Source organism: Pseudophryne corroboree, chromosome 3 (assembly GCF_028390025.1).
Source record: "Pseudophryne corroboree isolate aPseCor3 chromosome 3, aPseCor3.hap2, whole genome shotgun sequence".
NCBI lineage: Eukaryota > Metazoa > Chordata > Amphibia > Anura > Myobatrachidae > Pseudophryne > Pseudophryne corroboree.
In genome coordinates, this window is record NC_086446.1 from 279,242,620 (window position 1) to 279,269,877 (window position 27,258).

Here is a 27,258-nt window from a genome sequence, read left to right on the forward strand (position 1 = left end):
TGCTCTGTTCCTGAGAACCGGTGTTTGCAGGTCTTCTTGTCTTACTTCTGGTGCCTCTAGCCGCATTGGAGGCACCTCTGGCCCTAGATCGAAATCTGTTAGACCGAAAGGACTGAACAGATGGCCCCGGGTAGGAACGCCTATCCGACGGGGTCCCAAAGGGGAGAAATGTGGATTTCCCTGCAGTGACTTTGGAAATCCACGTATACAACTCAACTCCAAAGAGCCATTCCCCAGAAAAGGGGAGAGATTCCACACTGCGCTTGGATTCTGCGCCCGCTATTCACTGACGCAACCACAAGGCCCTGCAGAAATCCTAGCAGTAATATTGCCCATCTCCTTGAGCGAGTCACACAGGACACGTGCAGTGTCCTGAATGTGGTTCAGGAGAGTCACCGTAGTGACCAGAAGCATATCCCCGGAGAGGCCCTCCTGAATTTGAGATGCCCACGTGTGACTGGCATGGGTCATCCAGCAACCCACTATGACCGACCTTTGCGATACACCTGCTGCTGTGTAGATAGACTTTAGTGTAGTCTCTATTTTACTTTCCCCAGGGTCCTTTATGGTAAAGGGGCCCGGGGCAGGCAGCACCACCTTTTTTGACAGTCGAAAGACTAATACGTGAACTCCCGGGGGTTCTTCCCAGAATTTCCTACCTTCAGGAGCAAATAGGAAAGTGTGCAAAAACCTTTTTTGACATTTGGTATTTTTTGTCTGGATTTTTCCAGGCTAACTTAAATAGGTCATCTAACTCTGCAAAATCAGGGAAAGTGACATTAGGCTTGTTTTGTGTAAAGAAAAACGACTGCTGTGATGCAGCGTCCTCTAGAGGGAGCTTTAACAAATCCTGTATAGCCAAAATGAGGGGTTCAATACCCTGAGCAGAAGCAGAATCCCCACTAACGGGCTCCAAGTCATCCCCATCCTCCTGTATATCCTCATCTGAATCAGATAGCAAGGCAGGTAAACCATGCTTTTGTGGTCCTGAGTTAGGGAGGGGGAGCTGTGTAACATCTGCCCTAGCAGCTAAGTCTGCAACAGCCTGTTGTAGTAGCTGAGTTTTCTGAACATTAGCATTGAGTTGTGATGAGATATCAGACATCATATTCTTAAGGGCCCCTAGGCCGAAGGGCTCTTGACCCTCTCCCCCAGCCCCCTCACTGAGTTGTAAAGATTGGCTGCATTGTTTACATGAAACAGAATCAGATGATAAGGGAGAGATTCTGGTGTGGCACACACTGCACAGTTTGTGTTTACCCATGTACACAGTAAATCACAATGATATACACATACACACACACAGACAGTAAAACTTATCAAGCCTGCCCTTACTGTAGGTGAGAGGAGACATACAGAGAAAGAAGGATCAGCACTCTCTAGCTACACAGCCCCAGTGAGGCTGTCAGCTCATTTATCACAGTGAATTCTGTCCTATATAGGACACAGATTGTGTACAATAGTGGCTCTCCCCCTTTGCTACACCCTGTACCAGTTTTCCAGCGTTTTCTGTAGTGTCAGGAGGAGCTGTGTGTGCCTGCTGCTGCAGTAAGCAGAGGAATACGCCCAAATGACGCTGGTCCCGCTCTGAGGTAGCTCTGCGCCCCCCCCCCCCCATTGGCGCCGGAGCTACAGTTTTTTTATACTAGCAATGTCTCCTAAAGTGCTTAAAAACATCACACAAGTGCTAATTTAAGCCACCGCTAGCCAGTGTACACGGGGGGCTCTGGCGGGTCCCCCCCAAGAGGGTCCCGTATGCTGCACCTGTGTTCAGCCGCACCATGAACTGGGGGACCCCCCCTAGTGGGGACCCAGTTTTGTACTCACCACTGTCGTCACCTTCAGGCATCTGTTAGGGGTGTGCAGCGTGCTGCGATTGCGACAGCTAAGGCGCAGTGCCCCGCTGAACAAACAACCTCCCATGACGGTGGTCCTGCAGCAGGGAAGCGGCTCTGACACCTCGCAAGGCCAGTGACCATCCTCCCCCTAACTCCCACGGTGCGGGTATGCTGTTGCCCAAACAGCATACCGAAAATAATAAAAGTTTAAAAGAAACTGAAGAAAACTCTCTGGAGCTGCAGAAATGTGCATCCTTCCTGAGGGGAGGAGCCAGCACACCCAGTTAAGAAATTTAAAGTGCATCGGCTGCTTTGGACCCCATCTATACCCCATCGTACTAAGTCTCCCCAATATCCCTTATGGATTCTAGAGAAATAGGGGTAACTGTGGTGGTAAAAGATTCGGGGGTGCTCATAGATAACAGGCTTAACAGTACACAATATCAAAATGCATCAAAAAAGGCAAGTAAAGTGCTTGCGTGCATAAAACGGGTCATTGATACAAGGGACGAGGATGTAATCCTGCCACTGTACAAATCATTGGTACGTCCGAAACAGGAATATTATGTTAAATTTTGGGCACCATATTATAAAATAAAGATATCGGGGAACTAGAAAGAGTTTAAAGGCGAGCTACTAAATTGATTAAAGGGTTAGAGACACTGGAGCACGAGGAAAGGTTATCTAGGTTAAATATGTATACACTAGAAAAGAGGCGTCTAAGAGGAGACATTATTAATATCTTCAAATATGTAAAGGGTCAATAAAAGGAGTTTGCAGGGGATTTGTTTATTAAAAGAACTCTGTATAGGACACGTGGGCACTCGCTGAGGCTAGAGGGGAGAAAATTCCGTACACAACGTAGGAAAGGGTTCTTCACGGTAAGGGCGATAAAGATTTGGAACTCCCTGCCGGAGAAGGTAATAATGGCATACTCTGTAAATGCATTTAAAAACGGATTGGACAAATTTCTAACTGGAAAAAGTATCCAGGGTTATAGCATTTAACATATTGACATTAATATCTGGGAGTGGTAAAAGTCATAGTTATCAATTGGTACTAAACCATTACTTCAGCATTATAATATGAACAGTTTAGCACAGAATACAGGTTGAACCCGATGGCCATTTTGCCTCTTTTCAACCTCACTAACTATGTAACTATGGGGGTAATTCTGAGTTGATCGCAGCAGAAAGTTTGTTAGCAATTGGGCAAAACCATGTGCACTGCAGGGGGGAGCAGATATAACATTTGCAGAGAGAGTTAGATTTGGGTGGGTTATTTCGTTTCCGTGCAGGATAAATACTGGCTGCTTTATTTTTACACTGCAATTTAGATTTCAGTTTGAATACACCCCACCCAAATCTAACTATCTCTGCATGTTATATCTGTCCCCACTGCAGTGCACATGGGGGGTAATTCTGAGTTGATCGCAGCAGAAAGTTTGTTAGCAATTGGGCAAAACCATGTGCACTGCAGGGGGGGCAGATATAACATTTGCAGAGAGAGTTAGATTTTGGTGGGTTATTTCGTTTCTGTGCAGGGTAAATACTGGCTGCTTTATTTTTACACTGCAATTTAGATTTCAGTTTGAATACACCCCATCCAAATCTAACTCTCTCTGCACATGTTATATCTGTCCCCCCCTGCACTGCACATGGTTTTGCCCAACTGCTAACAAATTTGCTGCTGCGATCAACCCAGAATTAGGCCCATGGTTTTGCCCAACTGCTAACAAATTTGCTGCTGCGATCAACTTAGAATTAGGCCCTATATGTAACTTACAAGGCACAGTTGCCGTGTAAGTGATTGCCACTTTAAAAAAAATGGCCAAGATCAGATGATATTCCGCACCTCCGGCGATCTCGGAGTCCATTACATCCCACCATCTGACTCATTTAAGCCAGTGGTTTTCAACCCCAATCAGTGCACGTTTCCCAAGTCACCTAGCAGGTGCACAGGCGTATTCACTGCTCAGTGACACATTGTAAAGCCAATTGTTTCACGTGTGATTCTATGAGGAGACCTGGAAAATATGCACTGTTTGGGGTCCTGAGGACTGAGTTTGAGAATCTACACATTAAGCAACCCTAAATTAAAGGAGAATTGCACCCAAAGCACATTTCCTTTATAAAAGCTATGCTTCCTAGCAACCATTAATCTTTTAAATGGGAAAATAAGCTGTTAAATTTTGATGTGACTTTTCTGTCAACGCTCTGTAACACATACAGGTGATTAACTGTATATTGGCATGTAATAAATACAAGTGGGAGCTGTTAAACTGTCTTGGCAGATATAAAAATAAACTGTATCCATTTTCCCTTCACTTTACCCAGGGGCGGGCTGGGCCCATATCCACTGAAGTGGGCTAGCACCTGAAATCTGTGGTTGCTACTTGTGGTGCATGTGTAGCCAACTCTACTTCCAGTCTGCTCCTGACAAGTAAATGAATGCCCCTTTTGCAGTGCATCCAGGTTTATTATACTAACACTGGGGGTAATTCCAAGTTGATCGCAGCAGGACATTTTTTAGCAGTTGGGCAAAACCATGTGCACTGCAGGGGGGCAGATATAACATTTGCATAGAGAGTTAGATTTGGGTGGGTTATTTTGTTTCTGTGCAGGGTAAATACTGGCTGCTTTATTTTTACACTGCAATCTAGATTGCAGATTAAACACGCCACACCCAAATCTAACTCTCTCTGCACATGTTAAATCTGCCTCCCCTGCAGTGCACATGGTTTTGCCCAACTGCTAAAAAAGTTCCTGCTGCGATCAACTTGGAATTACCCCCACTGTTCTAGAGGCTGGCAGCTGTTCATGACCCCTTCTAAAGCCAACTGTTTGTGTAAGGGACACAATGTTCCTATGCTACTGTGTGCGACTGCCACTGTAAGTATACCCTCACGTCCCACTCACATTCATTTGCTACTGATGCCCCTGCCAGAACAAACATGGCATACAGGGTCCTGCTTTCACTGTTCAGCTCGGTATGCCCCACTCCTATATCTTATTTCTGAATGGCAGCCTTTTCTATCTAAATTACCCTGATTTCCCCTGTCCTCACCTGCCTACCTCTGACTTCATAATCACCTCTGTTAGTTTTACCCTCTTTTTGTGTCTACTGCTCCATGCTCCCCAATTTTCTCCCATGTACCTGTCTCTCTCCCACTGTGGGTAGTTGTATGTATGTTTATTACCATCACTATGGCTACCCGCTCTGGTTGTTTACCCATGTAGGACATTTCTCTGCATGTTGCGCACCTATTACGTCACCATGTCTGAGACAGGGGAGATAATGGAAGTGCACATGGGTGCTGTATAGTATATAGGTTAGGACAGTGGTTCCCAAACTTTTTTAGTCCAAGGCACCCTTTGGGTCTCCCTGACTTTTTCAAGGCACCCTTAAGCCAAAATAATTACCAAACTGTCCCTTTTTTTAAAGTAGTTGGGTCAAAACAATGTTATCAGTATTTAGATGTGGAAAAAATGACTTATTATTCACTTGTTTTAAAAATAATAAACATAAATCCAAGAAGAAAATATTTCTCTTTAATTTCTTTTAAATAACAATTAACAGCACTCATTAACAGAAATAACATCAAACAAAATAAAACAACAATATGTAGGTAGGCAGTTATTAAAGAGTGTTCAAAAAATTCAACACTTATTAATGGGATATGTGAGCCTGTTGTGCACTGCACAACTTTTCAAACCTTGGGATCAGCTTGGACACTGCCACCCTTATTTCCTGTTCCACATTGATTTTTGAACGGTACTTGCTTTTTATTACAGCAACTGCTGAAAACCCAGCTTCACACAAATATGTTGTTGCAAAAGGAATGAGGATTTGCTGTGCTTTAGCACTTAGTATCGGATATTCATCTTTAATGGATATCCAAAACTCTTCAAGTCCTATGCTGCTGAATTTTACTTTCAAGGTCTTGTCACAGGAGAGCTCAATTAGTTTTTCTTCTTCTACAGAAGTAAATTCCATTGGGGCCCTAGTACTGAATGGATCCTGGATCCATACAAACTTTTCCATATTTTCAGGAAAATATTTTTCAAACCAGTCACTGAGGTTTGTTAGGTGCTGCTCAAAAACTGATTTAAGTTCATGTGTCAAACAAACATCATTTGATGTAACAAACTGATACAACATGGGGAAACAGTCATTGTAACAATCTTCATTTAATTTTCTTCTCCATAGAAACAATTTTTTCCTGAATGCTGATACCTTCTCTGAGAGTTTAAGAATGTGGGTGTTGTTTCCCTGCAGTGAGAGATTCAATGCATTCAGTTTATCAAAAATATCACACAGGTAGGCTAACTTGGACAAAAAAAACAGTATCCAAGTAGTTATTGGCACACTCGTGTTTTTCTTCTACAAGAAATGAGTAGAGTTCCTGATGTAACTTAAAAACACGAGAAAGTACATTGCCACGGGAGAGCCACCGTGAACTGCAGTAATACAACAAAGATGTGTACTCAGAGCCCATATCCTCACACATTTGTCTAAAAAACCTTGCCTTCTGTGGCCGAGTTTTTATAAAGTTCACAACTTTCAACACACTTTCCATGACTGCATTCAGTGGCGGACTCAGATGCTTTGATGCAAGGGCTTCCCTGTGGATAATGCAGTGGGTCCAAAGTGCATCAGCAGCTTTGCTTTGTATGAGTTCCTGCAATCCTCCATAACAGCCAGACATAGAACGACCACCTTCAGTACAGACACCAAAGCACTTTGTCCAGTCTAACTGGTTTTCACTCATAAAAAGTGTCAATGATCTGAAACAAGTCCTGTGCCTTTATACCGGCGGTGATACGTTTACAAAAGAGAAGGTCTTCCACAATATTGTCACAATCTACAAAGCGTGTGTAACAAATCAAATGAGCATCCTTGTTACTGTCTGTTGCCTCATCTAGTTGTAGCGCAAAATCCTTCCCTTTCATTTTTTCAATTAACTGGTCATTTAGATCTTCAGCCATATGTTGGATTCTACGACTGATGGTATTGTTTGATAAAGGTACCTGTGAAAGCAGTTTTCCAGCTGATTCCCCAACCATAATGTTAACCATATCCACTGCAGCCGGTAAAATCAGTTCTTCTGCGATGGTGTGAGGCTTTTTACACATTGCAATTCTATGTGCCACCTTGTAAGATGCAAGCAAAGCATTGCTTGGTATGGATGCTTGTTTAAAAAATGTGCCTTTTTGTCCTTTTAATTCTTTCAGCTTTCTGCTGAAGAAATCACGCGGTTTCTTAGCCATGTTAGGGTGATTGGTCTCCAAATGGCGTCTTAGTTTGCTTGGAATCATGCTTTCTGCTGACAATATTTTCAAGCAAAGTACACACTGTGGACGCTCTTCATGGTTGACATCTACAGATGTAAAACCGATGTCTAGGTAAGTATCGTCGTATCTGCGATGTTTCCTTTTCTTCCCGACTGTGCCACTGGTCTGTGGTTCTTCATCCTTTTCTTTACTACCAGACTTCTTTCCAGTGTTCAAAAACCTTTCCATTTTTTGTGCAACAAAATTATTCTGTACTGGAGCAATCACAATAAATTAATTTAAGTGGAAGGCAAATCCTGTGTAGTTTCTAACTTTCTATACGAGAAGTAAAATTGTGCTTCTAAAAAGCATAGCCAAAACTTTCTAGGCCCCATAGCAACATATTTGTAGGGCTTCTGTCCCAATGGTTCTTGAGAGACACCACTCCGCAACACTTACTAATATTATGTCCCTTAAAAATGCCATATTTAATTTTCCAAAACATAGTACTGCCATAGTTAATGTTATGCCCCGTAGTTTATTTTATGAACCATTGTAGTTCCATAGTTTACATGATGCCACACTGTAGGGCTGCCAGTACATATTTTGTCACACAGTATTCCCAATTCACATTATCAGTGTCCCCAATTCATATTATGCCCCATTACAGTGCCCTCCAGTTCAAATTATGCCACGTTACAGTGTCCCATTTTGGAACATTATAGTGCTATATTACAATGAGTGGATCAGATTATGACACACTACAGTGCCCTGTTACCATGATAATATCCAATACAAATACACTTCTCACTGAAAAAGTAATGTGGCACAATTAAGGCTGGGCAATGGTATAAAAATTTTGCGGAAATCAGGCCTTTTCTGTGCTTCGGGCTAATCACGGAGCAGGTTACCGTGGAGAAGTTCTTGACTTCTTCAGTGGCATCCCAGCTCTGTGGCTGAATCACATCACCATACAATACATTAGTATGGTGAGTGCGATTCATGAAGGAATGTAAAGCTCTGGTTTCTACATTTCCATGGCGTTTAGATTTGCCATCGCAGGATGGCAGAATCTGAACATCTGTGCAAAATTGTAAGCAAGCTAAAGGTGCCCCCACACGGTACATTTTGTACTAGGTGCGTTTTGTACTAGATCTTATTGCATCTAGTACAAATCACATGCGATACGCTACGACAGCGTGCGATTTGAACTAGATGCGATCTAGTACAAAAATCCTTTTTTGGCTTGCGATGAGAACTATGTGGGAGCGCAAATCGCATCCCAAGCCAAAAGAAACACAGTGCGATTTGAACTACAAGTGATGCGTTTTGAACTAAATATTTCAAAAAGCATCCAAGAATCGCACAGTGTATGAGTACCATGACTGCTTCCCTGCTTTCTGACCAGCACCCAGCGATAGCCCTGCTCCTTGACCACCCTGCAGCTTCCCGAGACCTCTGCATGTGTAGAGGGAGCTGCCGGCTGATTCCAACACCGCAATGGGAGACCGCAGGAGAAGACAGTGCCGCTGGAGCCCGAGATACCACACATTGCCGGAAATTATTCATGAATTGCTACTTACCGAAGTTATATGTCGCATCGAACTGATGCAATGTATAGTGGTAAGTATCAATTTATTTTATGTAGCATACATGAATACTCCCCTATATCTTTTATGTCTTTTCGCAGCGCAAATGCATCCATTTAAAAAAAAAAAAAAAAAAACAGGCTTTGTATAAAATACCAGTTTTTTTTTTTTTTTAAGTCAAATCAATCAAAAAGGTTCCAGTGCATCCATGCATCAAGACCAGCCCCCCCACCTGCTTGCCAGCTTGTCCTCATATAAGCATTGGCGTATCTATAATGGTGCAGAGCAGTGGCGGAACTACCGCCAGTGCAAGCAGTGCCTTGCACTGGGGCCTGCCACTGTCCAGGGGCCCAAAGCCAGCAGCGCGGTATGTAATGAGTCAAACTGACTCATTACTGTCCGCCGAGGAGAGGAGCGCTGCGCCACGAGGGGGGAAGTAGGAGGATGGAGGTGGAGGAGGGAGGCGCAGCAGCGCACTGTAATTGGTGGAGGCGCTGCTGCTGCTGTCCCTTTCCTTCACCATAGGCTGCCCTCCGCCGCTGTGAATGCTGGGAAACGCTTCCCAGCATTCACAGCGACGGAGGGCAGCCTATGGTGAAGGAAAGGGACAGCAGCAGCAGCGCCTCCACCAATTACAGTGCGCTGCTGCAGCTCTTGAGTCCCCTCCCTCCTCCTTCTTCTCCCCTGCCCGGGATCTGCGGCTGCCTGACAGTGACTGCCTGCACCGAGGAGCCTGACTGCCAGCGGAGACTGTAAGTATAATCTATTCTATCTATCTATCTCTCTGTCTGTCTAGCTATATATTCTGTCTGTCTGCCGTAATGTGCAAAAAAGGGGACGCTGTCTGCCGTAATGTGTAAAACGGGGAAGCTGTCTGCCGTAATGTATAAAAAGGGGACGTTCTCTGCTGTAATGTGTAAAAAGGGGAATCTGTCCGCAGTAACGTGTAAAAGGAGCTCTACCTGGTGTAATTGCATTGCCCCTGTTTTACATTGTGTGGGGGGGCTCCGATGCCGTTTCTTGCACACAGCGCTAAAATGTCTAGTTACGGCACTGTTGCTAGGTATCCATTTCCCTGGTCCTGAGCAAATTCCCCTCACCAGATCCTCTCCAGGGGTGAGGGGGTGGACTTGGATGGGATGGGGGGGCGCAAAGCATTTTGTAGTACCTGGGCCCACCGTTTGCTAGTTCCGCCACTGGTGCAGAGTGTGCGGGCCCCTGGGTCCAGAGGGGGGCCGCACCGCACACACTGCACCCATTTTTTTCGATACTTACCTTTTTGGCATCCATCGGTGTTCGTGTGGGCCCCCTCCTCTCCCGTAGACGCCACCGCCGCTACTAGCGCACTGAGCACTAGAGATTCTGGCACAGTGCCTATTTTTTCGGTGTCCTGCGCATGCACTGTAGAGTCTCTAGTGCTCAGAGGGCTATCAGCAGCGCTGCTAACTATGGGAGAGGAGGGGGCCCACACACGTAGTCTGCACACGGGTCCCCTCCTCCGAGGAGATGCCTCTGCATATAAGTCACATATAGCAGGCACCCCCCTCCTACAGATTTCCCTATGCAGCATCTCACATACAGTATCACATATTAATATTTTACTCACTTTCTCAGCCAGCTCCTCTGTCACAGCGGCCAGGACTTCAATCAGCCGTCAGGTCCCTTGCCAAGCGCACTCCTCGGTCACTCCAGGGCACTCCTCGGCCACTTCAGCGCACTCCTCGGCCACTTCAGCGCACTCCTCGGCCACTCCAGGGCACTCCTCGGTCACTCCAGGGCACTCCTCGGCCACTTCAGCGCACTCCTCGGCCACTTCAGCGCACTCCTCGGCCACTTCAGCGCACTCCTCGGCCACTGCAACCTGCTTACACCTGCATCCCCTGCCGGCTGATTCCAGTCACAGGTTCCCCAAAGCACACGGTCACAACCTGCACAATAACACCTCCCCTCCCCCCAGGATGACTCCCCCAGCACCTGAGCTGGCTGACCTTGGGCACAGCCACAGCACATCCCGCACAAACACCGCCCTCCCCTCCCCTCGTGCTTGCTTACTCCACACTGGCCAGCCGCAGCTCTCCTCTTCCTCCCTCTCCCGCCGGCTAACACCACACTGCCCAGCTGCAGCTGCCCTGCACTCTCGTCTCTCCCTGCCCCTGCGCCCTCCCCTCCTCTGTGCACACTGTGTAGCCTGCACTCTCTCCCTCCAGCTCTGTGCACACTGTAGCCTGCACTCTCTCCCTCCGGCTCTGTGCACACTGTAGCAGCCTGCTCCTCCTCTCTCTCTCCTCCCCCCCCCCCCCCCACTCCCAGTGCGCAGGGCACACTGTAGCAGCCTGCTCCTCCTCTCCCCCCCCCCCGTGCGCAGAGCACACTGTAGCAACCTGCTCCTCCTCTCTCTCCCCCATTTAAAACCGCCACCCCACCCCCTGCGCAGTGCATGTCCGCTGCTGTCGCTATCCCCGGCGCCGGCTAACTGAGCAGCTGCACGGTCACACTGATCGTGCCTCTCCTGCTGCCCGCACTCCCCTCCCGTAGCCGCATCATGCGGACAAACACAGCCCGCACATCCCGTCCCGGCGCCGGCTAACTGAGCAGCTGCACGGTCACACTGATCGTGCCTCTCCTGCTGCCCGCACTCCCCTCCCGTAGCCGCATCATGCGGACAAACACAGCCCGCACATCACGTCCCGGCGCCGGCTAACTGAATGTACTGGCTGGCCACACTGCCTCTCCTGCTGCCAGCACTCCCCTCGGAAGTACAGAAAAAAAAAAAAATGCGGACAAGCGGTTGCTAGGCTGCGGCACCCCTGTCACAGCACCGCGGCACGCCAGGGAGCCGCGGCGCACAGTTTGGGAACCACTGGGTTAGGATGTTTTATATTGTTATTTGTCTCAGAGGAAACTCTGTCTGAAATGTCAGATTAGGAATATATATGTTACAGATTTAGGGGTCTATGTACTAAGCCGTGGCGAGACAAACTACCAGCCAATCAGCTCCTAACTGCCATGTTACAGGCTGTGTTTAAAAATGATAGGAGCTGATTGGTTGGTACTTTATCTCAGTCCACTTTATCTCTCTCTAAGGATTAGTACACAGAACCCATAATCTCTATACTACACGTGTATAGGAGTCCTGCGAGTGCCGCCTTTGCATTTTATTCTATTATAGTATCTTGATATCCAGAAGGTCACCTAGGAAACACATGAATCTTTCTGTGGAGTACCAGTTTCATTTAAATATATATACCTTTTTCTTTTATTTTAATAGGACTGAAAGCCCAAAGCTGGCTCATGCATTCGCATATCTGTATGCAAATGAGCAGGTACTGTGTGATTGACCCCCAGGATAACATTTGCCAGCCCGCCCGCCCGCCCATAGTTTTCCTGTACTTGCCTAGATCAGTTATCCCTGTTCTTCAGAACTTCTTAATACATGTGTTATGGTCGGGTGTGGATCATTGGGTCGACAGTCACTAGGTTGACCACTATTGGTCTACTGTGACTAGGTCGGCACCTGAAATAGGTCAACACTGTCATTAGGTCGACATGGAAAAAGTTTTTGTATATTTTACCATGTTGTTTTCTTTGTAAAGTAATCTGGAACCCCAATTAGTGCACCGTATCGGGCAAGCCTCGTTCCGCTACCGCTGCGCTCGGCACAGGTTACTATTCCCAATTGTAGTCCACGTGGATCGTAAAAGTATGAAAAAGTGCAAAAAATGAAAACAAAAAAAAAATGTCAACCTAATGCATGTTGACCAATAGTGGTTGACCTATTGAGTGTTGACCTAAAGACGGGATACCTTATGGTCAACATAAAAAAAAGAAAAAGAACCAGAATAGCCAATATATAAAGATGTCGCGTAACCCTGCTTTCCCTTGAGAACAAGTGCCACTTCTCATGGAGAGAGAAAGACATTACCTCTGCAATTACAAATTCAAATTACTGTATGCCATTATGTTTACACACAATAAACCGATCTAGTCCCCTCTGACTCTTCAAACAACCCTTTTCCTTGCCTCAACAACAACAAGTGTTTACTTCAATCAGATGTTAATTTACCCTGGAAAAAGCCACCTTCTACTTGGAGGAAATGTGTTCCCTCTGTAGAGGGCATATTAACTAAATATTATGTTAATGCATGGCAAAATTTGTACTACACTAACCTTCAAGAAGTCCATATAAAGATAAGACAACCCTGCCTATATATCCCAACCCCAAAGAAATCATTTTATTACTTACTAACCTGGTTTATGTCTAAAATGTAAGAGACAATCGGGCTGACACAAAGTTTAACGTTTGTCCAGTTTGTGGTGGGTCTTGTGTGCTCCGTAAAAAAGTGCCTAACTTGACGCACAAGTTCCTACATAACTGGATGATGATCCTTCATGAAGTTGGTTTGTACTGTAATTTTGTATATTGTGGAGTTAAAGATGCTGTTGGGAGTTGGATGAACCAGATTAAGCAATTTCCTTGTTTGTTTCTTGTTATATAGGATTTTAGGTTTGTGGTTGCAGCTCTTTTCACCCATGTTGGGTTGATAAAACGGTCAGTGAGCGGCATATTCCTGGCAGTACACCAATGTACTGCTAATTCCTTATTTCCTAACTTCATTTGTACCCTGTGCATGGAGAAAGTAGTTCTGTCCTATTTTCTTGACTTTTTTTTGTATCTGCATTATGACTACTGTACAAAAGTAGAGCAATTTTGTTATTTTCATTGTTATTGTGTGAATTTTGTGAACATTTTTATAAATCAGTTTTAAAGAAATAAAAAATTAAATTACATCCGTACACTATAACTACACAGTGCCTCCAGTGACCAAACCATGGATTGACAAGTAGCTTTTACGTAGTATGAACGCAAAACATAGCTTCAGCTCTACATGACAAATACAGGAGAACTTAAAGCATTTTTTTATAAAATGGTTCGCCATCCTTGCAATGTTCTCATTATAATGGTTTGGAGTTCCTCTTACTTCATACAAACAACAACCACTAGCACAAAAGAAATTGGGCCTTAGTGGTCTGACAAATAATACGGAGCTCAGACTGTCACTTACTCTTATCCAGCAGGATTAGGGCCAGATTGTGGGGACGTTTACTGCAGCACTCTTATCTGGAAACTTTAGCGAGCCACAATCAGCAGAGGATTCTGGAGTATGTGTGCCATGGGCTTGGTACCACACAACCCCACAGAAGAGATTCACCAATGATGACATCCAAGAGGATGGCTTCACCCAGGGTACCCATTATTAATGGGAAAAAGAGGAACTTTAACAAAATGATGGTGCCTAGGAGCCCCAGGGAATGGGCATCATCAAGACTAGCTGTAGGTTACGACTTGCGCTAGACTGTCTGAACCCGAGGGCTATAGCAATCTATCTTGGAATAAAGAAGCTCTGCACCTTGTATAGAGATCAGTAGATCAAACACCTTGTGTATGCCTGCTGAAAGTGGGTGGCATGTTTTTCAGCCCTATATGGATATCATTAAGAGCAATGATAACATCAGTAGACTATAACAAAGTACTTTGTTCTATCAGGATTAAGTACAATTGTATTTAGAAAAGAGTACAGAATTGCATTAAAGGCAATGAAAAATGTAAAGTGGATCTCTACCAGGCTGGCAGAAAGAGAACCGGGTCTGGCTAACAGCTTGGGATTACAAGTGACTATTTTGCATGGCTCATAAACGATGTGCTTCATGCTATTTGTTGTTCACTTGTTGTTACTACGTAATGCACAGTGTAAATTGACCAGTTCTAGAAAAGTGCTATAGTCATTGGTTTATAAACAACCCAGGTTGTCAATTCCAAGGACATATTCAACCACTTTATATTCTAATTTGGCCACCAGGGGCACTGATCCATTGTAGTCTATGGGGTATATTCAGTTGCTGTCCGCTCCTCTCCAACGGAGAGGATCCGAAAGCACACTATTCAATGCCCGGCCAAACCTGACAGGTTTGGCCCGTTCCCGACAATGGCAATCCGACTTTCTTTGAAGTCGGATTGACATTGTCGGAAACAGGGCTAAAACCTGTCGGGTTTGGCCGCGCTTCCAACAGCCAACGTGGATACCGACAATCCACGTTGTTTCTGACAAGTTGGGAATTTCAGACTTGTCGTAAAAAAAAATCAGTCGCCATTGAATAGGTCGGAACCCCTTCCGACCTAAACCTGTGCTTCAGACAATAATTGAATACACCCCTATGTTACCTAGTTTTATGATCTCAGCAGACAATTAATATGTGGAGAAATGATGTCCAAGTAGACTAACTTATATGTTTATGCGTTTTACAAAACATCTGGAGAAAAATCATTGAAAAACAGTATTTAAAAAGACGCACTATATCATCCCTTCAAGTCATGAACACCTGTCTGGGCAGGAAGTATATCAGGATGATGGGTTCTGACCTTGTCTTTTCCCCAGTTACTCACCTCCTCCAGCTGGCTGTGTACATGCTGCACAATCAGATCAATGGCCACTGTATTACCACTACCTGAAATAAAGGAAAGGATGGGGTGAAAAAAATATATCAAGAGGATGATGAAGATTATACAGGTTGAGTATCCCTTATCCAAAATGCTTGGGACCAGAGGTATTTTGGATATCGGATTTTTCCGTATTTTGGAATAATTGCATACCATAGTGAGATATCATGGTGATGGGACCTAAATCTAAGCACAGAATGTATTTATGTTACATATACACCTTATACACACAGCCTGAAGGTAATTTTAGCCAATATTTTTTGTAACTTTGTGCATTGAACAAAGTGTGTCTACATTCACACATTTCATTTATGTTTCATATACACCTTATATACACAGCCTGAAGGTCATTTAATACAATATTTTTTAATAACTTTGTGTATTATACAAAGTTTGTGTACATTGAACCATCAGAAAACAAAGGTTTAACTATCTCACTCTCACTCAAAAAAGTCTGTATTTCGGAATATTCCGTATTTTGGAATATTTGGATATGGGATACTCAACCTGTACATAAAAATGTAAAATAGGGCTAAAATTGGTCATTGTCTCCTTTTGAAATTCCTGATTTGCTCTTTGACTCCCAGCACCTGTTTAAGAAAAGTATCAACTAATATCTTTGAATAGGTAATCTGCCTTCTATTGTCTTTGCTATTAACTTCGACATGGCCTCCTGAAACGTTTACTAAATAAACGGCTTAATATTTTTTGGTTTCCTTTTGTCTTTCAGCCATGTATGGATATAATAACTTAAGCCCGAGTAAGTGTATCATATGTAGAATATGACAAAATGTTTTTTCCTCTTTGAACTCAGTACAATTGTAGCAAAAAATAACTCTTCTTCCATTCTTTAGAGCAGTGGTTACCAACGGCGGTCCTCAAGTACCCCCAACAGTTCATGTTTTCCAGGTCTCCTCACAGGATTGCGAATGAAATAATTTGCTCCACCTGTGGGTCTTTTATAATGTGTCAGTGAGTAATGAATACATCTGTGCACCTTCTAGGTGACCTGGAAAACATGAACTGTTGGGGGTACTTGAGGACTGAGGTTGGGAACCACTGCTTTAGAGCAGCGGTTTCCAAAAGTTTTTGAATCACGGCGCTCTGGAGTAACAGCATTTTTTTCCAGCCAAAGTTTCTTATTGGGAAATTCAGAAAAAAAAAAAAAGTTAATTGTGCTCATGTGTCATCCTTAGGTTCAGTCGTGTGGCGGCGGAGAGGGTTGCTGTTCTGTTTATCCACCTATTTTATGAATGTTTGCCACCAGTATGGACCATAAATTATATAATTTGGTCTTGGAACACTAACCCATTGCATCCCTGCAAATGATCCGCAGTACCCCTGGGTGCCACTGCACCCAGTTTAGGAACCACTGCTTTAGACCAAAGGAAGACAATTCTTGAGCCTTAATCTAGAACTACAAGTCTAAGCAGAGGCGTTCCCCGGGTGTGATGACACCCGGTGCGCACTCCTGATCTCCTGCGGCATCGTGGCAAAAAGGGGACGTGGCCTTAGTTAGGGGGCGTGGCTTCACGGGGATCCTGGAATCATCACTCTGGGGGCGTGCCCAGAATCTCCGGAGATGCTGGGCTTCCCCCAGAGAAGGTCTCAGTGCGCTCTCGGCTCCTCTGCTATGACAGGAGCCGGGTGCTGTAGCAGAATTTCACACTGCAGCACCTGGCTCCTGTCACTGCGGAGGAGCTAACATTTGGTGTCACACCCGAGTGCGGGCCACACCCGCCTTGTGACGCCACTGAGTCTAAGTATCCATGGCAGCTAGTAATGATCTACAATATGCTCTAGAGCATTTCTTATGGTGTCTCATAGAGGAAGACATTTTGTGAGCGAAGCCATTATTCAACTACTCTCGAGGACAGGCATTTCCAACCTCGGTCCTCAAGGCACACTAAGGGGCTCCTTTATCAAAGAGTGATTAAACTCATTGTGAATGATAAAACTTGTTGTGTATGATAAATGGTGCTCCAGGCAATCAGCTCTTGTCATGTATTCAGCTCCTGTGTGTTTGAAAAAATAGGATTTTAATTACCTACCGGAAAATCCTTTTCTCGTAGTCCGTAGAGGATGCTGGGGTCCACATTAGTACCATGGGTATAGATGGATCCACTAGGAGCCACTGGCACTTTAAGAGTTTGAGAGTGTGAGCTGGCTCCTCCCTCTATGCCCCCCCTACCAGACTCAGTCTAAAAACTGTGCCCGAGGAGACGGACAACTTCAAGAGAAGGATTTTACACAGATAGTGGCGAGATTCACACCAGCTCACACATACAAGGCAAACCAAGCTAACCAGCTTGAAACATCAGCAATGGCTGAACAATATTACTTAACCAAGTAACAAAACAGTACTTAACCAAGAACTAAGCAGTACTGAACTAAGTAACCACTGCAGGATCACGAAGCGCTGGGCAGGCGCCCAGCATCCTCTAAGGACTAGGAGAAAAGGATTTACTGGTAGGTAATTAAAATCCTATTTTCTGTTACATCCTAGAGGATGCTGGGGTCCACATTAGTACCATGGGGATGTACCAAAGCTCCCAGAACGGGAGGGAGAGCACTGAGGCTCCTGCAGAACTGATTGACCAAACTTCAGGTGCTCAGCGGCCAAAGTATCGAACTTGTAGAACTTTGCAAACGTGTTTGACCCAGACCAAGTAACCGCTCGGCAAAGCTGTAAAGCCGAGGTACCCCGGGCAGCCGCCCAGGAAGAACCCACCTTTACGAGTAGAGTGGGCCTTAACAGACGTAGGACACGGCAATCCTGCCGTAGAATACGCATGCTGGATAGTGAACCTAATCCAGCGAGAGATCGTCTGCTTAGAAGCAGAACACCCAAGTTTCCTGGGATCATACAGGACAAACAGAGAGTCCAATTTTCTGTGACGAGCAGTCCTCTTCACATAGGTTTTCAGAGCCCTTACAACATCCAAGGACTTTGATGAAATTGAGGCGTCAGTAGCAACTGGCACCACAATAAGTTGGTTGATATGAAATGCCGACACAACCTTCGGAAGGAACTGCTGACGTGTCCGGAGCTCAGCTCCATCTTCATGGAAGATCAAGTAGGGGCTCTTACAAGACAAAGCCCCCAACTCCGACACACGTCTAGCAGAAGCTAAGGCCAACAAAGTGACAGCCCTCCAAGTGAGAAACTTGACCTCAACCTCCAGTAGAGGCTCGAACCAATCCGATTGGTGGAACTGCAACATCACGTTATGATCCCAGGGTGCCATAAGCGGCACAAAGGGAGGCTGGATGTGCAGAAACCGTTTCAGAAAAGTCTGAACCTCAGGGAGGGAAGCCAATTGTTTCTGGAAGAAAATGGATAGGGACGAAATCTGGACCTTTACAGATTCCAACCTTAGGCCCATATCCACACCTGCTTGCAGGAAGAGGAGAAACCAACCCAGTTGAAACTCCACCATAGGAAACTTCTTGGACTCACACCAAGATACATATTTTTTCCAAATACGATGGCAATGTTTAGACGTTACTTCTTTCCTAGCCTGTATCAGGGTAGGAATAACCTTGTTCGGAATGCCCTTCCGAGCTAATATCTGGCGTTCAACCTCCATGCCGTCAAACGTAGCTGCGGTAAGTCTTGATACGTGAACGGCCCCTGCTGCAGCATGTCCTCTCGAAGAGGAAGAGGCCTCGGCTCTTCTAGCAGTAGATCCAGAAGATCCGCGTACCAAGCCCTTCTTGGCCAGTCCGGAGCAATGAGGATTGCCTGAACTCTTGTTCTCCTTATGAGTTTTAGAATTCTTAGAATGAGTGGAAGTGGAGGAAACACGTACACCAACTGGAACACCCACGGAGTCATTAGGGCGTCCACCGCCATGGCTTGTGGGTCCCTCGACCTGGAACAATTCCGCCGAAGCTTCTTGTTTAGACGAGAGGCTATCATGTCTATTTGAGGTACACCCCAAAGATCTGTTACCTCCATTAACACCTCTGGATGGCGTCCCCACTCTCCTGGATGGAGATCGTATCTGCTGAGGAAGTCCGCTTCCCAGTTGTCTACTCCCGGAATGAAGATTGCTGACAGTGCCAATGCGTGTTTTTCTGCCTAGAGGATGATTCTTGTTACCTCTGACATTGCAGCTCTGCTCTTCGTTCCGCCCTGTCGGTTCATGTAAGCCACTGTCATTACATTGTCCGACTGCACTTGAAACTCGCAAAAGATGGGCCGCTTGGAGAAGACCGTTGTAGACGGCTCTTAGTTCCAGAATATTTATTGGAAGGCTGGATTCCAGGCTTGACCACCGTCCTTGGAAGGTTTCCCCCTGAGTGACTGCGCCCCAACCCCGGAGATTTGCATCCGTGGTTAGAAGGACCCAGTCCTGAATCCCGAACCTGCGGCCATCCAGAAGGTGAGGTAGTTGCAGCCACCAGAGGAGTGAAATTCTGACTTTCTGCGATAGATGTATTCTCTGGTGCATGTGTAGATGAGATCCCGACCACTTGTTCAGGAGATCCAGTTGGAAGGGCCGAGCATGAAACCTTCCGCACTGTAGAGCCTGATGAACCGAAACCCAGGCTGGCTTCAGGACATCCTGGACCATTGTTTATAACACCAACGCTTTCTCCTCCGGGAGAAACACCCTCTGCACTTCCGTGTCGAGGATCATTCCCAGAAAAGACAACCTCCTGATCGGCTCCAAATGTGATTTTGGAAGATTCAGGATCCAACCGTGTTCCCTTAGCAGATGAGTTGTGAGAACAATGGACTGCAACAACTTCTCCCTGGACGATGCCTTTAGCAGCAGATCGTCCAGATATGGGATTATGTTCACCCCCTGTCTGTGGAGGAGAACCATCATCTCTGCCATCACCTTGGTGAACACCCTCGGTGCTGTGGAGAGGCCGAATGGCAGTGCCTGGAATTGATAGTGACTGTCTAACAGTGCAAATCTGAGATAAGCCTGTTGAGACGGCCAAATCGGAATGTGGAGGTAAGCATCCTTGATATCCAGGGATACCAGAAACTCTCCCTCCTCCAGACCTGCAATCACTGCTCTGAGAGACTCCATTTTGAATTTGAACACCCTCAGGTAAGGGTTCAATGATATCAAGTACAAATTGGTCTGACTGAACCATCCGGTTTCGGTACCACGAAAAGGTCTGAATAATAACCCTTGTTTTGCATATGAGGTGGAACTGGGACAATGACCTGTGACTTTTCCAATTGAAGGATGGCTTCCTGTAGGATAGCCTGGTCTGTCAGCAAAGCTGGCAAGCCTGATTTGAAGAATTGGTGAGACGGGAGTTCTCGAAACTCCAGCCTGTACCCCTGGGACACAATATCCTGTACCCAGGGATCCAGGTCAGACGACACCCAGACGTGTCTGAAACGTCTGAGTCTCGCACCCCTCAGCTCGTCATCCAGGCTTCGATGTCCACCGTCATGCTGAGGATTTTGAGGAACCAGAAGCAGGTCTCTGGTCCTGGGAACCTGTGGGAGCAAGCTTTTTAATTTTTTTTTTATTTTGCCCGACCACCTCTAAAGAAAGTGGTAGGAGGCTTGGACTTTCTTGCCTTAGTGGTCCGAAAGGACTGCGGCACAGCTTAAGAAAATGGTTTCTTCATAGAAGGTGTAGCAGAGGGAAGGAACGGTGACTTACCCGTGGTTGCCGTGGAAATCCACGCATCCAACGCTTCCCCAAATAGAGCCTGACCTGTGTAGGCTAGGTTCTCCGCACTTCTCCTAGATTCCGCGTCTGCAGACCATTGGCGTAGCCAGAGTCCCCTGCGGGCTGAGACCGACATGGAAGATATCCGTGCAGTCAGCGTCCCCAGGTCCTTAATGGATTCCACCATGAACCCTGCAGAATCCTGTATGTTACGTAAAAACAATTCAATGTCACTTCTATCCATTGTATCCAAATCCTCTAGTAATGTGCCTGACCACTTTACTATGGCTTTAGAAATCCATGCACAGGCAATAGTGGGTCTTAACGCTACTCCTGAAGCAATATAAATGGATTTGAGCGTAGTGTCAACTTTACGATCAGCCGGTTCTTTTAACACGGTAGATCCAGGAACAGGTAAAACCACCTTTTTATCCACAGTGGGTGGGTTTTCCCATTTTTTCCTATCTTCCTCAGGGAAGGGAAAAACAACCAGAACCCTTTTTGGGATCTGGAATTTTTTCTCCGGGTTTTCCCAGGATTTTTCAAATATAGTGTTTAATTCTTTAGACGCAGGGAAGGTTAGCGAGGCTTTCATATTGTCAGTGAAGTAAGCCTCCTCAACCTGCTCAGGTGTGGTGTTATTAATATTTAACACATCTCTAATGGCCTCAATCATGAGCTGCACCCCCTTAGCAAGGGATGCCGCCCCCTTAGCACATCCCCATCACCGTCTGCAGTATCAGAATCGGTATCCGTGTCATCTTGCATGATTTGGGCAAGTGCATGTTTCTGTGGGAACAGGCTAGGAGATTTTGCAGGAATAGGACCAGAGCCTGACCAAACTGCCATAGACTTCTTCAACACCTGAGTTTCAGTCTCAGTATTAGCTTCAACAATAGAGATCTGAGACCAAGCATTACAATCCTGTGTACATGGAATGGAACCCTCCTGAGAGGAAACATCTTCTGCAGCATATGACACAGAGTCCCTAGGCATGGCTATGTGAGATAGTAAACACCCCCCCCCCCCCCCCCCCACACACACACACACAGGGAAATGTCAGACACAGTTTCCCCCCAAGTATGCAACAGAGAGACACACAGATTGGAGCCAACCCACACACAGCGCTTTTTAAGGTAGAACTAATGACACTACCAGCGCTGTCTTTGTACCTTAATAGGCTACACAGACTTTACACAGCCTCCCCTCCCTTCTACAACCCCCTGGTACCGTACAAGGCAGCTGGAATAGACTTGGAGGGACAGCTCTCCCTGTCAGCGCTTCTGCAGGCAGGAAGATGGCGCTGAACGCTGCTGGGTCCGCTCTGAAGGGAAGCTCACCCCCCTTTCATAGCGCTGCTTCCCGCTCTTCTGTAGTTTATACTGGCCTGAGGAATTGTGCTGGCAGCGATCCTGGGACCCTGACAGGCTTGTTGGACAGTGTAGGGTGGAGGCGCTGGCTCAGGGCGCCCCTCACAGCGCCGCACCATGTACCGCTGAGCCCCAGAACACAGTTAGTACTGCGCTCCCTACCCTGTTGCTGCCATCTTCACACCGGCTCCCCGCTTGCCAGGGGGGGCGGTGACTAACTCGCCACTGAAGTCTTCTGGCTCTGTAAGGGGGTGGTGGCATGCTGCTGGGGTGAGCGATCCCCTGTGGCGGCGATTGTTCGATCCCCCTCAGGAGCTCAGTGTCCTGTCAGCGGAGATAGTGGCTCAGACCCCGCAGGGCGAACACTACTCCCCCCTTAGTCCCTCGAAGCTGGGAGGCTGTTTCCAGCAGCCTCCCTGTAAAATAATAAACTCTAAAAATAACTTTTACTAGAGAAACTCTGGAGAGCCCCGTAGCTATGATCGGCTCCTCCGGGCACATTTTCTAAACTGAGTCTGGTAGGAGGGGCATAGAGGGAGGAGCCAGCGCACACTATTAAACTCTTAAAGTGCCAGTGGCTCCTAGTGGACCCGTCTATACCCATGGTACTAATGTGGACCCCAGCATCCTCTAGGACGTAAGAGAAATGATAGTTGGGAGCTGATTGGCTGGAGCACCATTTATCATACGAAACAAGTTTTTATCATTCACAATGAGTTTTATCACGCGTTGATAAATGGGACCCTAACAGTACAGGTTTAGTGATATCCATACTTGAGCATGTGTGACTTAATTAGTACCTCAGTTATTTTGATGTAACTATCTGTGATGAAGCCTGGATATCACTAAAACCTGCACTGTTAGTGTGCCTTGAGGACCAAGGTTGGGAATGCCTGCCTAGATCTTTAGCAATACTTCTTATGCTGGCCAACAGAGAACTAACAGGGAGCCTCCAAAGAGGCTCACCTGTGGCAACTTCTGACTATGAACAAACTCTCAGTTCCTGGGGATTCTGGCTTTAATTTTCGGCATGGTACAAACAACCACAGTACACATCATAGTAGAACAATACTGGATGACCAGCCAATATCAGAATAACTTGCAGCCTGTGGTGTCACAACATGAGGGAACACCATACAGATATAGAGAATGAAAATGTGTGCATATTCCTTTGTAGATTAGGTTAGTATCTGGTGTATTTTATGACCTCCTTCTTACATTATATTCTCATACCTCTCGGTACCACAATGTCTGCAAGACGCATGTTTGGCTGGATGTGCTGGTCAAACGCAGGTTTCACAAACACATGGTACTGTTTGAGGACTCCCTCAATATCCCGTCCTCTTTCTGAAATGTCCCTGCGGAGCCTCCGTACAAGGCGGATGTCCGAGTCTGTGTCCACAAAAATTTTCATGTCTAGCAGCTGTGGAAAATAAAGAAATCAAAGGCACCTAATCAATGCCAGAAGTAAGCCATTTGCGAGACCAGCAGTACTATGTGTGGTGACATTCCATTAGGAAAGTGCGGCTTGGTGGAATGGATTGCCAGGGTGAACACTGAGCCATTATTTTAGTGAAGGTTTGGTACCAGTCTTGGGTTCCCCTCAGCTGGGAAACATTATTTTAAAAGCAGTGTCAGCCCTGTTCTCTCTTGGGGGTAAATTTACTAAAATTGGAGATCTATTTAAGATGGGATGTTGCCCATAGCAACCAATCAGATTCTACTTCTCATTTATCTAGCACCTTCTAGAACATAATACCTGGAATCTGATTGGTTGCTATGGGCAACATCCCATCTTAAATAAAACTCCCATCTTAGTAAATTTACCCCTTGGAAGGTGATTTACACACTTAGCGCATCTGCACTTGGAGTCAACCAATCAAGGGGTCTATTTACGAAGCCTTGGCTGGAGATAAAGTGGATGGAGATAAGTGACCAGCCAATCAGCTCCTTACTGCCATGTCACAGGCTGGGTTTGAAAAATGACAGTTAGTAACCGATTAGCTGGTACTTTATCTCCGTCCACTTTATCTCCATCCAAGGCTTAGTAAATAGACCCCCAACTCAAGAAAAGCTGGTAGCTGTGGACTAAAGGGAGTATTCCCTGCAGTGGAACTAAGAGGGAGCGTCTCCTTGACAAAGTCACTGTCGGCAGCATATAAACCAACAAAGTTCCATCCACTGCACCGAAAGCAGAGAACATTGTGTTTAAGTTCTGGTTCTAGGAGAACACACCACAAATAATCAAATTTGATTCTTTTTGTTTTTCATATCCTCCAGCACAGTAAGAATTCAATTCATAGTACAGCAAAAAGAACAACCACTTTCAGCTGTTTATGCACTGCACAGTTAGACAGCAACTCAGCAGTATACTGCAAATGTTTTACTAGGAAGACTGACAGGCATGCATTTTATTGCCATGCATGAATAGTAATTACAGATAGGCAACTCAGCTGAGCCTTTCAAGACAGGCATGTCCAACCCAGTGCCGTAACTAGACATTTTAGCGCTGTGTGCAAGAAACAGCATCGGGCCCCCTCCTCCCACCCAATATTCAAAATTGGGCCAAACATATAGGGGCGTGGCTTCATGGTGAAGGGGCGTGATCACAAAATACTACCAATTCATATTACGCTGCATAGTAGTCTCCATTATTCAAATTACAAGGCACAGTAGCACCACTAACACACATTACACCAGGTAGAGCCCACACCACACAGAAGTACACTTTATACATTTTATACCACAGTAGAGAACAGTCAGACGCATGGTCTCACACTAAGTTTGATGTTCAACAAATGCTCAAAAGAAATTCATGACTGCTATCTGCAGCTGTACAGTGGGCATTTGGGTCATGCTGTATAATGTGGTTGGCAGCTAAGCTGCTACTTACATTTTTTTCTGCCGAGGAACGGCTCCTGTACACCAATCCCTCCTCAGAAACTGCAGGAGACGGAGGGGGTGGAGCATACTGGGGAGAGGAATCCTGAGGTATCGGTGCCGACAGCAGTAGCAGCTGTCATCCCCCTGACGTCTGTCATGTAAAGGGAGAACGTGGGATTGCTGCAGCCAGCCGTCACTCTCACTGATGCTGCAATCTGATTGGACAGGGGCTGCTGCTGCTGCTCCCGTCCCTGAGAGTGAGAGCTTGGGGCTGAGGGCGCTAGACGGCGGATGCTCTGCAGCAGACAGAATGCACAGGGGAGTGGGAGCAGGAGGAGCGGCCGTAATCGGACCACATGAGGGAATAGGCGGCCAGTCGGGGTGTCTGTAGATTGTGTGCATTTGCCCTGTGTGCGCACACTTAGGTGGTCATTCCTAGTTGATCGCAGCCACAACTTTTTGCTGCTGCTGCGATCAACTAGCGCACGCCTATGGGAGAGTGTATTTTAGCTTAGCAGGGCTGCGATCGCTTGTGCAGCCCTGCTAAGCTAAAAAGATTTCACATAAAACAAGACTAGGCCTATACCTACTTACCCTGTGCGATGGATCCAGCGATGATGGTCTCGGCTTTGACGTCACTCCTCCACCCTCCGTTCTCCTGGGCACGCCTGCGTGTTACTCACCACTCCCCGAAAACGGCTCCAAACAGTCCGGATCCGCTCTCTTCCTGTCAATCTTCTTTGCAGTCCGTCCTGCGACCGCTTTCTTCTTAAGCCGCGACGTAACCCGGCGAACCGTCACCGGGCAATGTCGCGCACGCGCACTGCGGCCGCCACGCATGCGCATTCCGCACCCGTTCGCACAGCAGCGATAAACAGCTGCGTGCGAACGGGTCGGAATGACCCCCTTAGTTATGGCCCTGGTCGTTGTAGAGAGCAGTGAGTAAGGTTGAGTGTAGGGAACAGTGGGGGTCATTCCAAGTTGATCGCTAGCTGCCATTGTTCGCAGCGCATTGATCAGGCAAAAAAATCGGCATTTCTGCGCATGCGTATGCCCCACAATGCAAACGCGCAACATACGGGTACAAAGCCCGTTGTGGCTGTGCACAGGTTCTAGCAAAGTTTTCATTTGCACTGACGGCCACAAGGAGATTGACAGGAAGGTGGCATTTCTGGGTGTCAACTGACCGTTTTTAGGGAGTGTTTGCAAAAATGCAGGCGTGTCTGCAAAAACGCAGGCGTGGCTGGGTGGGTGTATGACGTCAAATCCGGACACGAATAGGCTGAAGTGATCGCAAGCGCTGAGTAGGTTCACAGCTACTCAGAAACTGTGCAAACTGTTTTTGCAGAGCTCGGCTGCACATGCGTTCGCACTTCTGCTAAGCTAAAATACACTCTCCAGTGGGCAGCGGCATAGCATTTGCACGGCTGCTAAAAACTGCTAGCAAGCGATCAACTCGGAATGACCCCCAGTAATAGGATGTAGGGAGCAGTGAGTGAAGGAAGCAGAGAGAGTGGGTGTATGGAACAGTGAGGGTGGGTGAGTGAGGAAAGCAGAGAGTGGGTGTCGGGAGTAGAGAAGTGTTGGGAGCAGAGAGAGAGTGGGTTTCGGGAGCAGAGAGAGAGAGAGAGGGTGTCGGGAGCAGAGAGAGAGAGGGTGTCGGGAGCAGAGAGAGAGTGGGTGTAGGGATCAGTGAGGGTGAAAGTGGGGAGCAGAGAGAGTGGCAGTGGCGTAACTACTGCCCCCGCAGTCCTCGCAGTGGCTTGGGGGCGAGGGGCTGCGGGGGCGCCACTGATTTACAGCAGACTGACATGCGGACGAGCGTCCGCATGTCAGTCTGCAGTCTTCTTCCCTCCGCCGCTTGTTGGAGGGACACGGAGGGCACACAGCGCGCCTCCCTGTGTCCCTCCTGCTGCATCATCTCCGGCGGCCGCGGGTCTAATAGGGGGAAGTGCCGTCCGTGAGCTCTAATTGGCTCACGAACCGGCACTTCCCCCTAATAGACCCGCGGCCGCCGGAGATGATGCAGCAGGAGGGACACAGGAGAGGCGAGCTGTGCCCTCTGTGTCCCTCCAAAAAGCGACGGCGGGGGGGGTAAATATCTGGCACTGAGGGCATATATGGCACTGGGGGGGGGGGGAGGGAGAGGGAGGAATATCTG

General features: G+C 46.7%; 1 protein-coding gene across 3 annotated transcripts in view; it reads right to left on the reverse strand.

Annotated features, from left to right (window-relative positions):
* The window catches only part of UCKL1 (uridine-cytidine kinase 1 like 1), a 177,602-nt gene that overhangs the window by 61,619 nt on the left and 88,725 nt on the right, over positions 1 to 27,258 (reverse strand). For all 3 annotated transcript variants that reach the window (XM_063959197.1, XM_063959199.1, XM_063959196.1), the window contains 2 exons: positions 23,448 to 23,637; positions 15,143 to 15,204 (listed from right to left, as the gene is read on the reverse strand). In XM_063959197.1, the coding sequence (XP_063815267.1) occupies positions 15,143 to 15,204; positions 23,448 to 23,637 (252 nt within the window). The remainder of the gene's footprint in view (positions 1 to 15,142; positions 15,205 to 23,447; positions 23,638 to 27,258) is intronic.